The sequence below is a fragment of the Bidens hawaiensis genome, unplaced genomic scaffold (assembly GCF_021521415.1).
Source record: "Bidens hawaiensis isolate Kalapana, Puna unplaced genomic scaffold, B.hawaiensis_p1.1 tig00006913_1, whole genome shotgun sequence".
NCBI classification, from domain to species: domain Eukaryota; kingdom Viridiplantae; phylum Streptophyta; class Magnoliopsida; order Asterales; family Asteraceae; genus Bidens; species Bidens hawaiensis.
Window position 1 is genome coordinate 1,263,003 of NW_027491474.1, and position 17,207 is coordinate 1,280,209.

The 17,207-nt window shown below is 34.8% G+C and overlaps 1 protein-coding gene across 1 annotated transcript; it reads right to left on the bottom strand.

The window, feature by feature from the left end:
* Nucleotides 1-2,721: 2,721 nt before the first annotated feature.
* On the bottom strand, nt 2,722-6,202 carry LOC143633919 (triacylglycerol lipase SDP1-like). Its single transcript, XM_077102133.1, has 3 exons — nt 4,731-6,202; nt 4,502-4,645; nt 2,722-3,749 (listed from the first exon to the last, which is right to left on the bottom strand). The coding sequence occupies exons 1-3, from the start codon at nt 6,159-6,161 to the stop codon at nt 2,883-2,885; spliced, it is 2,442 nt and encodes an 813-aa protein (XP_076958248.1). The 5' UTR covers nt 6,162-6,202; the 3' UTR covers nt 2,722-2,882.
* Between the last annotated feature and the right edge of the window lie 11,005 nt (nt 6,203-17,207).

A 17,207-nucleotide genomic window follows, 5' to 3' on the forward strand; every position in this document is an offset into this window, starting at 1 on the left:
GTTCTCCTCTAGATACCTTTTACAATTGATTAAATGATTAAATCATATAATAATTAACAGCCACGTCAATTGCTTATCTAGTTTTATAACTATTAACGAACTATCGGATACTTTCCACATCACGCAACACACGGTAATAACACGGAGCATGACTCCCACCTTTTATTTATGCAAAAATGTTTGATTAGAATTTTTATTAATTTAGAAAACAATTTAAAATTGTACAAGGCTAAATTATCGAGTCATAGCGAAGGTATCTCGGTGGTAAGGAGATGAAAATCTGTTGTGAAATGCCTGGTGATAAAACATTCAAACCCAAGTATTGTCCGTTTAATTTTGTGTCACATTATTTACTTTTCTCATGTTGGTTGTGAGACCGGTCGGTAGGGGACGCCTCATGGCCCATGGTGATGAATTGACGATTGTGCAAAAACGACAAGATGTTTAAATATGTTTTTTACTAACTACAATTCTTTAGAGTAGACTCAAATACATTATACTTTAGTTGTAAATGTTGGAGAAGTTTTTAAGTATGCTGAATTTTGTTATTTTACATTTTGGAGTTTGGACAAGATGATAAAATTGATATAAAAGCAACACAAATCCTTCAGTATTCAATAATGTTCACTTCCAGCCCCTCAACATTCAGTTCTCAACCAATACATGTAAACAACTAAAAATAAGCTAGAATTCGAGTTGAGACAAAGTTTCTTTGTAAACGGCTTCAGTTTAAATAAATACAAAACCATCAAGGAGCTAGGGGAGTTTACAAAGGAAAAGGTGGTTGATACAACAAAAACAAGCACGTAGGACATGAAAAAAGTTATTGAATGTTTAAAAAAAAGTGTAATTTAAGAATTAAGAGTATAATTAAAGAGTGTGTGAGTATCATTTAAAAAGAAAGCACAGTTCGACCATGATATATAGAAGCCGAATTTGAAAACTAATTGTTGAACTCGAGTTGCCGGCGGCATTTTACCAAAGGATAGAGGGCCAAGCCGAGGCCAACCCGAAGGGTACCCCGAATACTGGAGCCGTTGGTTATTTAAGTTATCTTTTCTAATAATGTTATCGTTTCTCACTGCATTATCCGTCATAGTGTTACTGTCCAACTGACTAAACACGTTACAATTTAACAAACACTTATTAGCAAATTTGTAATTCCTAATTCAATTTTTTTATTTTTTTTAAAGTTCATTATTAGTTATTTGGTAGGGTGGTCATAGAGATTTCCTTAGGTTTTCCTCTTGGGTGGTGCTCAAATTCGATTCCCGGCTCATGCACGATTTAAAACATGAAAAACATCACTGTAAGGGGATTCGAACTTGGATATGTGGGTTATATGCAAGGTAGGCCTTTCAGAGTCCCCATACAGCCAGTTGCACCAGCATTGGCGGATCCAGCTAGTAAATGGGTGGTTCCCCGGAACCACCCGAGTTTCGAAATAATAGTGTACGGATATATAGAAATACTAGAGGAACCACCTTATATATTAAGAGGGAACCACCTAAAAAAAATTCCTGGATCCGCCACTGTGCACCAGGCGCCGAAAGAAAAAAAAAGTTGTTTGGTATGTGGAATTGTCATTGATTAGGCATGAGCACAAGTCACGCTTGGACGCATTCATAATGATAGGTAGCACTTGGCCTAATGCACATGCACCATTCATTGCTTTTGGAAATTTCTTTCTCCTTGTTTGCTGGAATTTTGTCCATCTAAAATAAATATCGGGATAATAAGATACAATATAACCTGGATACTGGCACAGTCAAGAGTGACAAATTTATAAATCCATATATATATTTGTAACTAAGATTATGATTAATAAAACCTCTTTATGATTTTGGTAAGTTCAAAATATATTTTATAGAAACATGGGAAAGTGCCCTTTCACATGGATGCTTAAGGTATTACTGTATTCGAGGCGTCCTTCGGGTAATCCATCGGTTTCATCTGCCACTCTCCATCTCAAATGATTTGGTAGACTAATTTGGTTTAAAAAAATCGAGCAGCAACACCCGAATGTGAAGCATGTGTGGAAAAATGAATTGGGTACTTCAAAACCACCCCATATGTTTTGGACTTTTACCTATGAAATTTGATAAAAGTGAGGTGCTACGATTTAATTGGTTCTTTTAAATTGAGTAAATTTAGTTACTTCGCGAAGCACCCTAATACCCTTGCAATACATAGAAAAACTCAAAGCTCAAAAATTGTGAAACAGCTACATAGGTATAGTCTCTGATTTGAAATAAGTTTACTTCCATAGCTATGAAACCCGTACAGTGCTGGATGACAACTCAATTGAACATTGCATACCAATACCATTTGATTTTATTATTTTTATTTTCTTATTGTTGGGTAATAGAATGATCTATTAATCAACTAAAACTTCATATTTTATATTTTTAACTTCTTTGGTTAATAAAATTATATGAACATTAGAATTATAAGAAATTACTTACGAATCCAATAGGTAATTGTTTACAAATAATCGGATATGTCTAATAAGAACGGATAACTAATAACTAGATAGCCACATACATTAAGCATACAGTATACACGGTTCGGTATGAGACTAGTATTACCAGTACCCCTCTCAAACCGGAGTTATAGCCATCCTAACAATATCTGGTTATATCATATATAATGAATTTTTTTTCTAGAAGAATATAAAACATTCAATAAAATTACTTTTGTTAGGCAATTATTGATAGGGACAAGCATCAAATGTGGAAGAGTAATGCATTGATACTCCAATCTGATTTGCTGGATACCAATCATACAACAATCATTCATGTCCTACAATTCATTGCTTACTAGACCTACTCTGAGTCAACTCAGACCTATTGCGAGTCAACTCAACCGGCCCAACTCGGTGCTTAAACCTTCACACCAACTCCACTATTATGATCATTAACATCTTCATTATCACCATCATCATCTACTTGACCACATTCCGAATTCGAGCTCACATCCATATCCTGCTCGGCCGAGTCAAGCTGCACGCACTCAGCAACCGAGTCACATGGTGAGTTGAACCCCGAGTCATAGCTTCTATTAGATGGTGTTAAGTCTCCTTTCTTCACTACATTAAACACAATCCCATTATGTATCTTCTCAGGCTGAAGCAAATCGCCTGCCGCCACCGTGATGCTACTGCTACTGCCACAGCTATGAACCCTTTGATCAGCCTCAGGATCTAAATTTCTCTCAGGCGGGACCACCCGCAAATTCTGAAAATTACTGATTGACTTATTCATTTTCGACTCGGTATCAAGGTTTTGAACGAACTCACCGAACTGATCAGCAGATGTCGTACGCATCAGCGGGCCACCAGATCGCGTCCACGAATTCAACTCCGCGGTCTCCGACTCACTATCGCTGCCCTCGTGTGCGCGGTGGTGGTGCCGCCAGTTCCGGCCACCGTAGTGGAGTGACGTGGCGTCAAGTAAATCATCTTCTAACGAACCCGTTGAATTCTCTCGGGCTATACAGTTCCAAGATGGGATTCGTTTTGAAGCGTTAAACCAGACCGTGTTTGGTCCACCGTGTGAGGCTGCAGCCGCACGTTCTGCACTTCGTTTTAGTCGGCGCATGTGGTTTAGAATCGCGACACACTCGTCGAGTGCGAGTTCGATCCCACAGTTGGCTTTTATGGCTGAAAGTTTCTCCCATGTGCATCTACGGCCTTGATTGGCGGCTTTTTGAAGTTCTATATGAGATGGGTTTTGTATGATCTTCGAGTACTGATAACCGAAACAAAAAATCCGAGTTACAACTTAGTCTAGTTTTATAAAATTAAAATATCACTCATTACAATTTTGTCTAGTTTTATTAGTTTCTTTAGGCCCAACAGATTAATGTACGCATTTGTGAACCGTTCGTTCCTGCTATTAACAAGCGAGCATAAAAGAACAAGAAGACACTCATCAATTAACGATCTAACACAAACAAGAAATCGCGTACGTTTAACTGTTCGTGTTTGATCGTTTGTCCAGTTAAGGTTAAATGAACATGTTCTGTTCGTTTACCAGCCTAAGAAAAAGCGAATAACTGTTTACCCAAAAGAGCGAACCGATTCGGTTATGACTTTTTTGGCAACCGACTTTTATGGTTCGGTTATGGCTACATGTATATAAATAACCGAATAAACCAAACCGAACTGACATTAAAGGCAACCTTTATATAATAATATGTTATATGTTGGAAAAGTTTTGTTATAATATTTTGAAATAAAACATATTGGTTGGCATTTCTTCTTTATAAATTAAAATAATTACTAATATATTATTTGACCCAAGATATAAGTTGATTTATTAGTTGAAATTAGCTTGAATTCAGTGATGGTTATCAGCATTAACAGAACCATGACTTTCCAGTAACCAAATCAATCGAACCGTTTATAACCAAAACCGATCGGTTATGAAAATCTAAAACCCAAAACATTTTTTAAATTCGGTTTTAGCCCATAACCCACCCAACCAGAACCGTAACTCACCTGAGCTAAAGTTGCAGGCATAACGACAGTAACATCACCCTCCCAATCTTGCGCAAACAGCTTTGCAAGTCCTCCTAACGGAAACCCGAGTTCCAAAATCTGATTACATCTATGTTTCACTTCCATTTCAACAAGATGTGCAAGCTGCAACAACATCCATATAACATATAAAAAATCAAAAAACGAAAAAAGATTCAAGCTTTAACATTAAAGATTCACAAAAGCATACCTTTGCAGCAAAATTACCACCATAAGCTCTCACAAACTCTTTAAATCTAAGTAACGGTACAATATGCGGGTTCGCTTGACTCACAATAAAATGATTCACATTAAACAGCTCTTTCAACTGAATCATTGGCAAATCAATCTCCAAACTCCCATCCCGCCACCGCCTAGTCGACGCACCACTCGCTTCTTCCGGGCCCCACTGAAAAGGCGGGTGGTACGGTACAATCTCACCACTTCTATCTTTTGCCATAAGTTCTTGAGCTTCAAACAGGCCAGGGAACGCACATGAAGCAGTAACCGCACTCCATATAACCACGTGAGGTGAAGTCAAGTAGTTTAAACATCTTGGTGGCTCGTGTTTTCGTGGCGAGCATACGGTTATCCCAAGAACCCGACCCGTCATATCGTAAGCTTCTTGAAACGTGAGGTTGTTAGTTAAGTTTCTTAACAAAACTTGTAAATGTCTAATGTCGTGAAGCGCTCCTTTTGTCATAACCCGCTTGAAAACGTTAAAAATCCCGCCCATTTGATCGAAGAACTGCAATGAGTGCCACGAATCCTCGAAAAAACTTTGTAGTTCGGGCCACGATCGAGTCGCTACAACCGAACACATTATGGACCCGACACTAGACCCCGCAATTATTCTCGGTAAAAGTTTATGTTCCACTAAAGTTTTCACCACACCAACATGAAACGCGCCGAGTGACGCACCACCGCTTAACAGCAGCGCGGTCCTACCAAACGCATGCCTCGTTTCATGCATAAACGCGAGCTTCTCTTCTAAAAGAAGCTCGTCAGAATCAGAATCACAAACCATTCTTAACTGCGTTGAAACCTCATCAATATACTCTTTAATCAACTTCGGTACCTGATGCCTACCTTTATGAAGCTCGGGATTACACATATTTCCAAGATTCCTAATCAAATCAGCCCGCATACAAAAAATAATATCTCTAAGCGAACCTTCTTGACGCCTATGTCTAAGTTCTTGCAGCTTATTCCTAACAAGCTCTACATCATAAAGATCATGTTCATTCAACTTAGGCGTCTCTTTATCCAGCATTTTAGCAGCATGCGCCCATTCCTCATACGTTAACGCTGCCCTCATCATATTCCTCCAAAACTTTCTCCTATATGCCATTTCAGCTTTTAATCTCACATTCGTGTAACGCTTTAACAAAAACGCTATTATCGTCACTAATAACAATATCCCTTGAGGGTTTCGAGGGTGTAACCATGAGATAACAGGCGTAACGATATCCGAAACACATGTTCTAACTCTATGAAGGTAATATAACAACACAGTAACAATCTGATGCCTTAAATGTGCTATTGACTTACAGAACAAAACCCGAAATGCTATCGTTCGTCCGAATATAGTCGACGGTCCGATTAAAAACCGGTCCACCGCAGCTTCACTACTTATATCCATTTCTTAAATTCGGATCTTAATTCAAACCCTAAATTCTGAATAACTGACTCAAATCACTCAAATTCAACAATTGGGTACGAACAAAACCCTAATTTTGAATATGATCCGACTAAAATTGGTTCAAATTGAGTGAAATTACTAGGATACAACCAACAGATTGATGATATTCTACAATTCAAGATGATTTTTAATACCTGATTCCACAACACAACGAATTGAAGAAAACTGCAAATTGGGGAAAAACAAAACCCTAATTTAGACTGAAATTGGGTTAAAGGGTGTGATGGAATTGAATTGAATTGAAGGGTTATGGATTAAAAGGTTGAAATTGATGATGAAGGTATGGGATCTGAAGTCAAGTTGATGTGATGACCAAGATAACAGTATATGTATATTATAGTATATGATATATGTATGTATATTATAGTATATGATATATGATATGATAAGATTAGATAGATGGATGCACACGTTTACGTTTATGTTGTCAACTTTTGATTTGATTGTGTGTTTGATTATAATATTTGAATATGTGGATAAGAGGAGGTAATGTTTGCATCATTGGTGACTGTACAAGATGATGAAGGAATGGGTGCCAATTTTGAAAATTGTTGGGTGATTTGTGTTGGTCTAAATAAGGGCAAAATTGGGGATTGGGGTTATAAAATTTGGGGGTTTTGGAAAGGGTTTGATTATAATTATTATCGTATATTTTTACTCGTATTTAGGAGGCGTGTTTGGGAGTAAGTCGAGCTCGGTTCGGGTTTAGAGTTAGGTGAGCGATAACTGAAATGCAAATCGAAATTGAACAGGAGTTAACTGATTATTAAGTCCATTGGCATAAATATGCTAAGTTGAAGATTTTACCACCTGGTTTTTGGTTATTAAACAAACTGAAATATCAACTGAATCAAAACCAATGAAAATCGAAATAACCTGTAACATTTCAGATTTTTCCAAACCATATTTGTTTATGAACGAAACATTTTTAGATTTTTAATATTAATCAAAATCAAATATTTATAAGAAATTATTTTCACTTTATACCCTTTAAGTTTTGAATATGTTCATGTTTTGATTTAACTTTAAAAATGAACAAGAGATGGACATTTATGAAAATACAAGGGCTAATATTGACAAAAAATGAAACATCCTATCCTTGGCTGGAGTGCCACGCAGTGGGGGAGCCCCATGCCGCCGTGCGCCGCCATGACATGTCTGCACAGATCGTTTACTTGTTAATTGTTTCCTAGTTCATTTTTGGCATATAAATCGCTTATTTTAGGACATAATCGAGTGAATTAAGCCACAAGAAATCCCCCAAAGCCTAGATACATGTCTATATACCTTAACCCTTGTCCAAGAACGAAATCCTCCGGTTATTTTAATGATTTCATCATTAAAGGCTCATTCGGTTTTTTAAACAAGTAAGTTACCATATTTAGTTCGATTTAGTGTATCTTATATAAACATATTATTATTTCTCTGCCACAAATCATCCATAAACCCTAATACACTATTCTCAGCCGTCACCATCCTCTGTCCCTCATCAAACTCTTCGGTTTTCGCATTATTGTTGAAGATACGCGCATACACTGTTGACTTTGCTTGCTTTAGGATCTTTGACTCTTCATTTCTCTTGATCGTTTCAATGTCGTGGTAAGTTCTAAACATAGGAATCGTTCATATATATTTCCTAGTCAATAACCTTCAATCAACTTCGGTGGTTGAAGGGTGTTGACTGGTCAATTCGCTTAAAACCCGCTAAAGGGCAAAATAGTCAACAAGTTTGACTATACGTTTTCTCATACTTCTGATCTGATTCAGCGTTCGGTCCAAAGGATTTTTATTCTCGTAATGAAATTTTAAGGCTACTGACCAAAACCCGACTTTCGACTCACTGTTCGGATTGTGGTCAGTACCAGCTCGCTTAAATCTTAAAGTTAACATAACCGGAGTTTTAGGCGTCCGTTTAGATTAATTCCAGCGGCATTAAGTTCTTTTTTACTTACATTAGCATATCTCCAAGATTCAGGTTCTGATCATTTATCTCGTTCGACGCGTATTGGACGACTTATCTTAATTAATAATCACTTGCCTTTAATCTAATGTGAGTTTTATCATTCCCCTATTTTACTCAATTTTCTAAAATGTTTTGGAGAAATATGCGTATATCATACTACATATATATCTGTATCAAAAACAGCAAACGCGTAATTGTGTGTGATTAATCAAATATACTTATTATGTGCTTACTTGTTTATGTGTGCATTCGTTTGGCATATCCCCTTGTGGAGGGTTCTCACTGACCAAAGCCCGATTCGCTTGGCAACGGTCTTATTATTATTTGCTCATGGTTGATTTACCGGCGCCCGATTCGCTTGACAATGGTTTAATCGATATTTATTTGCTCATAGTTTGATTTCATTACCGCTGTCACACCCCGACCAATAAAAGCGGAAACGTCGAGGCGCGACATGATTGCTCATTGCATGTAACACCCCGGCTAAAGCGGAAACGCCTGAGTGTGACGTACAAATTGCTCAAACACACGTGACACTATTAGGTGACCATAATAACATTATTTCATTTAAATCATCATATAACACAAGTTTATCAAATAATACAAGTTGAAACAATAAATAAATAAATGATAAGTTGTTTTTGAATATCCTATAGGCATGCTATGTGTCTTCTAACTTTCATCCTCGTATCTTTACACCTGTTACATATGTATAAAATAAAGTCAGCTATAAATAGCCGGTGAGTTTCCATAGTTTAAGTACGTACGTAAAAACCATACAATTCATGGACAAGTGATAAACGAGCAAGTAAGTCCTTTCCAGTTAGTAACAACCAACATACTCGGGTAATCGCGCAAGTAAGGTCCTTTCCAATTGGTAACAACCAACGTACTTGGATAATGAGCTCTTTTCCACTCGATACAAATGGACCGGAGTTCAAAGGGGGGCGTATGATCATACTTAATGAGGCTTCCCAATTGTGCAAGTAATACAAGTAGCACACAAGTCCATATACGAATTGTAGTTTGTAATAAGATAAACAATGCTTGAATTTTTTTATAAGGATACATATGTTATCCCAAAACATTAAAACATTAAAAAGGGGTGGTGAAAAACCCACCTTGAAATTGAAGACAACTTGTAATATAAGCCGAAAACATGATAATGAAACCGAAGCGATCAAACGTCACAAACTATAAATGAAAATGCAAGGGAAATCAAGACTAGTCAACGGGATTAGTAAAGTTGTAAATATTTGGTTAACAGGGTATTGCAATATTTTTGAATATTTTAATAGTATTTTACGGGATAATATTATGTTTAATTTTAACGGTATTTTTAATGAACTAAATATTATTTTAACTTTTTTTATTAATATCTTCACATTTATGAGAAATATACTGTTTGCAAATTTTGAGTTTTAGATGATAATTTTAATCTCGATTTATGATGGTTAACGATTTATTATTACCAAATTAAAGTTTAACGGAATAAAAGCTAACGAAACTAATATTAAAGTTAACGAACTATATTATTTAAATGTTATAATTTTAACACTCATACGAAAGTTACGGTATTTACGAGTCATGTCTTGAAAATACTTATGTTATTGGATGAAACATAAATCTACCAAATTTTAGTTAACAAAAATAAAGTTTAGCGATTTTACAAGCTAATAAATTTAAAGCTAACGGATTAAGTTTCACTAATTTTAAGTTAATGGTTTAAAGTTTACGAATTACGATTAACTAATTGACGTTTAATGGATTAAAAGCTAATAAATTGAAACAACGGAAATATAAACTTTTTTTTTTCGGTTTAACAAAAGTGGAAGTTAGGTTTTAGATAAAAAAAATAAATTATAATTTACAAAAAATTTTACTTAGTTTAAAATAGTTTTATTTGATTTTTAATACTTAATTTGATAACAAAAAATTAAATGTAAATTGGTTTTAAAGAAAACAAACTGGTCTGCCCGAGTGAGGTTCGAACCCGGGTCATCACGCCTACACCTATGTGGTTAACCAACTGAACCAGCCATAATATTCTGTTAATATATCAAAACTATTTTTTATAACAAGAAGCTGATGATCATCTTCCTCATTGAAACCCTAGGGTTTCAAATGTTCAGAGATTTAAGTTGAGGGGTTTTGTTAGCCGATTGAAAACTGCTATTTTGCATATTATAATTACGTTAAATCGTTTTGGTTAGGCCGAGAACCACCTTGCCGGAATACAGGAACTTTAAGCTTCTATTATGAAGAGAATAAGGAGAATGAGAGGATTAGGGAGTTGTGAGCGAGTTTAGTTCGATGCTAGGTTCGTATTTATACTAGTTAATGGAGCGTGTACTCATCAATTTGATTAGTTTGATTTCCGAGTTTTCCGGCGATCATCACGGCCTTGATTTACGGTGTTATAACGCAATTACCGAGTTGGTTAAGTATTATAAACGTGGTCTAAAGTTGTTACTCAATTAAAATGGTCAAAGATTGAGGTTTGGAGGCCGTTTGGGATTTCCGGCGTCGCCGCCGGCGACGGTGGCTGGGAAGACGGGTTCAGGGGGGAGAGGGTTGGGTTTTATTTTTATAATAATATAATTTAAATTAAATTTACAGTTTAGCCCCTGGTCTTTACTACTTCTTTTAAATCCTAACTTGCACTTTGACTAACAGAACTGGTCCTTGCACTTTTAGATAGATTATACTTTCATGAATTATAATTATGACTTTTAAATTATGATTGGAAATAAGTTTACAATATGAACCATGAACTCTGAAATGCTATAATTAATGAATCGTGAATTATTATACTTGGATGTATTTGTATGATATACTCGTGTACTTTGCGTATTGTTTAAATGTAAACTTTAAATCCCGTAGCTTCATTAATTGTACAAAATGAAAACAAACGGTAAACGAGCGGGTGATAACGTAATTTCTCGTGAACATTATAATATTAATGGATGATAAACAAGAACTTGCGGAAAATGCTCGGTTTAGCAAATAACAAAATAACGAATGTCAAACACGTGAAACAATCTTAAGGTATGTATATATATATATATACACATATTTATAACAAAACCGAAAATTTAAAATGGGTCGGGTTTTTGGGTTTGAAAAGTAACGAATGTTACAGGATTCACAACTTTTAGAAATTTCGTCCCGAAATTAAAATAAAAATAAAAATTTAAAAGAAACCAACTTATGCAGAGAGTTGTTTAAAAGTTTAACAAATTTTATATACATAATTATATAAAAACAATAACGTCGATCTCTGAACGGCCCGAAAGATGCCACCAATGGGAATATGGCAAGGACACTTATACATAGGATGTACCAGTGGCGTATCCACCATGTCCTTATCATATTTCATTTGTCCCGTCATTCAAAATCATTCCAGGTTTCGAGTTATTGCACACAACGTACTTATTATGTCTTCCATGCGATGACTTGGATAATTACGTGTCAACCCATAATTACCTTTGTCATCAGATGGTCCACATAATCCGCCCCATTATGTGGTTTTAAGATAAAAACAATAAATACAATAAACTTTTGTGTGAAAACTTAGAAATCAAGAACAATGAACTATATAAATCAAAATTTAACAGAATATATAAACAAATCCTTGAGGGCAAGGATAACTGAAAATATTAGGTCAAAAAGAAATCATTGAAATTTAAACGAGGTAAACGATGTTATTGAGGTTTAAACAAAATAAGCGCAACTTAAAATAATATGAGTAATGAATGAAAACGTCAAGGTCATGAATATCATTGTAATTCAACAAAGCATTGGATTCGAGAATAACAGAGCGAATAAATGTGGCATTAAGTCAACAATTACAAATATGAAAATCGGTAAAGCATTAAGGCCGAGAATAGTAAACGAAACTTTAACATAGATTAAGTTCTCAGAGTCAATCACGACTCGTTAAACAAAAGAAAATTTCCAATAAAATATCAATGTGAATAAAAGCCACATTGAGATTAAGAGTCACAACATAAATAGTTGAAACTTAAAGACCAAAGTAAAGCATTCGTCTCAAATTGATGAAACATTGAAATCAATAATAAATAATTGAAACTTCAAGGTCAAAATAAGACATTGGTCAAATTGATAAACATTGAAATCAAGAATAACAAGATAATTCGAATAAAACCTTGAGTGGAAATAAAACAATCAAAATGATTCATGTAACAATAACAAACTCACATGTATATAAACGTGTTTATAGTCCCAACTTCCCTTAAAAGATGGTGCTTCATGGAAAATTGATTATAGACCGCGAAATTGAAATAACAAAACAAGCTGATTCAAAGTGCAACTATGAATGGAAGTAGTTTACAAATTAACGAATAACCAAACTCAATATTAACTTCGTGGACAATCTTTGAAAGGAACTCGATACATAAAACTTCATGAAAATGCCAAAACAGAGAAATATCTATAAAATATGAAAGAAAGGAAAACAAAAAGGTAACTTGTCATGCTCGTCATCTCGAAAAATGGGTTTTGTGGTATGGAGGTTATTATGGTGCGGTGGTATGGTTTACTAATCTGAAACTCGTTAGTGTTGAAAAGGAAGAGGAAAAGAAATGATTGATGAGATTCATTTAAGTTTGTGAAAATCAATTGTAAAAACGTGATATTTATAACTTAAGGAAAATAAGTGTTGTGGTTTAAGACTCAAGTACAAATCATTTGAATTTGAATAAGCATACAATGCCACCCCCAAAACGAAAAATGGAAAACGGGGGATGAAAAAGTACTCACATTAACAAATAACTTGAAAGATAGTGTCGTGAATAATCGGAGAGATCGGTTTAACGAGCAAGACCTATATTAAACGGGTCTTGTGTTAGTAGGTAGTCTTGGAAGGGTTTAAAATAAAATACATGACAAATAAAGTTTAGGTTTTAAAATGTAAATATTTGAGAAATTAAAGAAACGAGTCTTGTAAAATAAGTTTACTCGAAACCGGGTCTCGGTATTCTATTCATTAGTTTTTTTCTTTTTCTTTTTTTACTCAACCTATGTTAAGTAATAATGTGGGTTAAAATACATTATTGCAAAACCCTTGGTTATAAGAATACCAAAAGGATGTTTAAACGAGTGTTCGGGTTTGTCGGTTCGAGACTTGATAATTGACCAAGCTCAAAGTTAACTTCCCAAAATAATAAATGTTATGAGATAACTCCATAAAAATCAAAATAGACTTAACCAAGTATGTAGTTCTATTGTGAAGAACCTTAACGTTCGTTAAGCGAGTATACGGCTTTATCGGTCCGAACTTGTTATAAGATCAAGTTGGTTACCGACATGCCAAGTATGTTTATAAATTAACTAAAATTGATTTAAAATATAATCTTGAAGAAAAATATGAGTTTTGGTGGCTAAAAACACACTTGTGTGTCTTAAGCGAGTGAACTCGGTTTAGTTCGGTTTTTTTGGTTCGGTCATTGACTCGGAATAAGACCGAGGATGGTTACCACACACCCAATTACCATGGAACTTGTAAAATAACTTATAAATAATAATACTCAAGTTTTACATTCAAAAAGTTAACAATAAAGCTTTTAAACAAAAGTTCGGTTTTTGGTTTGGTTCTCAACTCGGGATGAAACCGAGGCTAGTCACCACATACCCAGTACCATGGAACTTGACGAATATGAACAATAAACTAAAATATGCAGAAGTTGAGCAAGTATAACAAGTTATATGGTTAGATTTGTTAAATATATAAACAAGGTCTACAAAATCCTCCATGTAACCTTGCCTTACTAGCCCGACATTTCAACCGGCCGAGACTGGAGAAATGAAAGACCAAAGGTAAACAAGGAGTTTATATTATATATATGTTGTAACGTCAAGTTTTAAGTATTGAGAAGTTAGTTAAAATGAAAGATTAGCTTATGAAGAACAACCTTAGAATTCAAGAATTTGAAAGAGAAATAAGGAAATGAGCAAGCATAAATGAAGAAGATGGGTGTGTATATATAGGGTAAGTTGAATGGGTCTTTCATAAAGGGTGTTGCATGAAATGGGTTGGTTATAGACCCAAGAAAGCACAAACTACAAATGGGTCCTTTAAGTCTCCATTTTGGCAGTTTTAGTCCATAGAGTTCGTTTTGAGCGTTTTCGGGGCATTTTAAGAACCGAAAAGTGTATTTTTTTAGATCCAACAACTATAAAAAAAATATGTAACATAAAATTCATCATTTTGATAATATCGAAAGGTTCGAGATACAAAACGGGTCGGTTTACATTAAGAATACAAGTATAAAATAACCCGAAATTGACAAATTTCACACCGCAGTTATTACGTTTTGCTTATTTCTCTTATTTATTATATTAACATTATTTTATTGCAAAACTGGTGATAAACTCACTCAACATGTGTTGTTGACAAACTCTGTTTTCTACACATATAAAGGTTGCTTGAAGTTGAAGTATGGACACTTAGAAAGACCTTAGGGTTATAATGAAGACAAACATGGATTTAAACTTGTTATATTTATTTACTTGAATAGCTTTGTTGTATTTGGATATTGTATGTATTCTTTGAATAAAATAATTAATTAGATATTGTCACTTATATTCATGGTAGTATCTTCGAGCTGTGAGCAATCGGATCACGCCCCGGCATTTCCGCCTTAGATTGGGGTGTGTTATAACCGAACGGAACTGCGGTTATCAATTTTCGATTTTAGAATAACGAACTTCGGTTATTGGTTTTGGTTGAGTGTAATAACCGAACCAATGTTGGCTTACTCCTAATTCTTAACAAGCTAAAACTTGAGCTCTTAAAGAAAGTTTCAAGTTGGCTTATGATTCCACAAGCCAATTTGTTTAAATAAAATTATAATATATAGTATTTAACTTAAAACCAATATTGAAATTATTAATAGACAGAAATACAATTTTTGTCCTTTAAACATTGACAATTTATGGATTGGGTCATTTAAAATGTTTAGTTTCACTCACTGTCCTTTATATGACAAAATGTCTCGTTTTTTGTCCTTTACACTAACTGTCATCCAAGAACTCTGTTAAATTCTAGCATGTGCAATATATATGAGGGTAAAACGGTAATTTTCAACCATTAATTAAAATACCCTTAAAATTTAAACAAAAACAAATTCAAATACAATTGATAGGATCAACTTAATTTATAATTATATAAAAGTATTACATAAACGTGGGTCCCACCCCCACACACTCTCCATTATCATCCTTCCAAGTCTCATCAAACTTTTGTCACCACCACACAGCCATCATCAACCAGCACCACCACCACATATACCGGCCACCTGACCACTGTCATCTCGCTCACTCTCTCTGACTCACACCGTCTGAAATGCTCGCAAATCAGAAAACCAAGTTGTATCTTGATTCACACCCACTCTTTCTGTGTTCATTTGTAAACAATTTATCGATTAATGCAACGATACTGGAATTGTTCCAAATCACAGGCTCGATTGGCTTCGTTAGGCTTGCAAAAAGAAAAACTATATATGAGCTACATCCAATCACAACTCTTGTAAAATAATCGAATAGGACGGTGACCAGTGGCTTGATTCCTATCTGTCGATCTCTCTCTGACTTCCTTCAGATGGTTTCCCCTCTTTTTCCCAACCGATTAGGTTCAAATAGAAATTAGGTTTAGTGAGTTGGTGACCAGCAACGGCGGAGTTAGGTGATGCTGCTGGTTGCCGGAGTTGGTGGTGGCGGAGAGATAGGTGATGGTGATGGACGAGGTGGCCATTTATTGAGGGTTGTGGATGACGATTTGGCCCTGAACAAGAAGGGATGAGGAAGGTAAGGGTTAGCATAAGAAGAGAGAGAATACAAAATAGAGACAGTGTTGGAGTTGTGTACCGGCGATAGTCGGCGGAGAAGAAAGTGTTGGTGGCGGAGAAGGTGTTTGTAGATGTGCAGGTGTGTGTGAGAGATAGGATATATACAAAAATACTATCTATTAATAATAAATGGGTGGAATTACCATTTTGCCCTCAGTTACCATGACTTAACGGACGTTAAGTTAAAGGACAAGAAGCAATGCAGTTTGTCGTTTAAAGGACAACGAGTGAAACTAAACTTTTTAAAGGACCTAGTCCATAAATTATTGATATGATGGTTTCTAGATGTGTCACGGACTATATATTATGTTGGCTTATATATACAAATGAAATTAATTAAGTTATAAGTTATCGACGTTATAACTTGAGCATAAAAAGCTAGCGACTTATTTTGGCTCTAGCTCGATTCATTTTATAAATTATTCAATTTTAGGCTAACTATCAGAAAAATGCAATCAAAAGCTTCTTTATTTTGAATAATCAAACTACAAATAGATTCATACAGATTATAAGATGAAGAAAACAAAAAAGGATTAAAGACTACGTTGTTGACCGTTGTTATCTTGAATATTCATACAGATTATAAAACAAAGAAAATTTATCTTGAATACTAGCACAGTGTCTAGTTTATAGCCTTAGCAAACGGTAAATATCTTGAATCAATTAGGGAGGTATCCATTGTAGAGACAGGCTGGCTTCGAGCTCAGTTTATAAACAAAAAAACACATTAGAAAAATGAAGGTTTGATATTAAATTGAATATATTTCTAACACTAAGCGGGTGTTTGGGATTCCTTATTTTGGCCTCCTTATGACTTTTTCATAAGTTATAAGGTATAAAGTTGTAACTTATAAAACTTTTCCTCTCACATTATAAGCAATCTCAAATAACTTTTAACTTCTCAAAAAGTTAATAAAGCATAAGTTGGTGAAAATAAGTTCCCAAACACCCCCCTAACTTTTTTCAAGGTTTAGTTGAGCAAGCTTCAAGTCACATTATTTTTTGGATAATTATATGCATGAGGATTGGGACTAGTGTTTTTATTTCTTACTGCTTAAACTCTAAAGGGGAGTCGAAACAATATTGATGAATGATGTTTTTATACATTGATTAACTTCAAAAACTCTATTTTTGTTGAGATGTTGCAACTAGATT

Bases quoted from the DNA above. Each gene is read 5' to 3' on its own strand.
- LOC143633919 (XM_077102133.1), bottom strand. From the start codon at position 6,161: ATGGATATAAGTAGTGAAGCTGCGGTGGACCGGTTTTTAATCGGACCG. The intron at 4,646-4,730 runs GTATGCTTTTGT...ATGTTGTTGCAG, and splicing joins GTGGTAATTTTGCTGCAAAG to CTTGCACATCTTGTTGAAAT. The intron at 3,750-4,501 runs GTGAGTTACGGT...TTCGGTTATCAG, and splicing joins TGCCTGCAACTTTAGCTCAG to TACTCGAAGATCATACAAAA.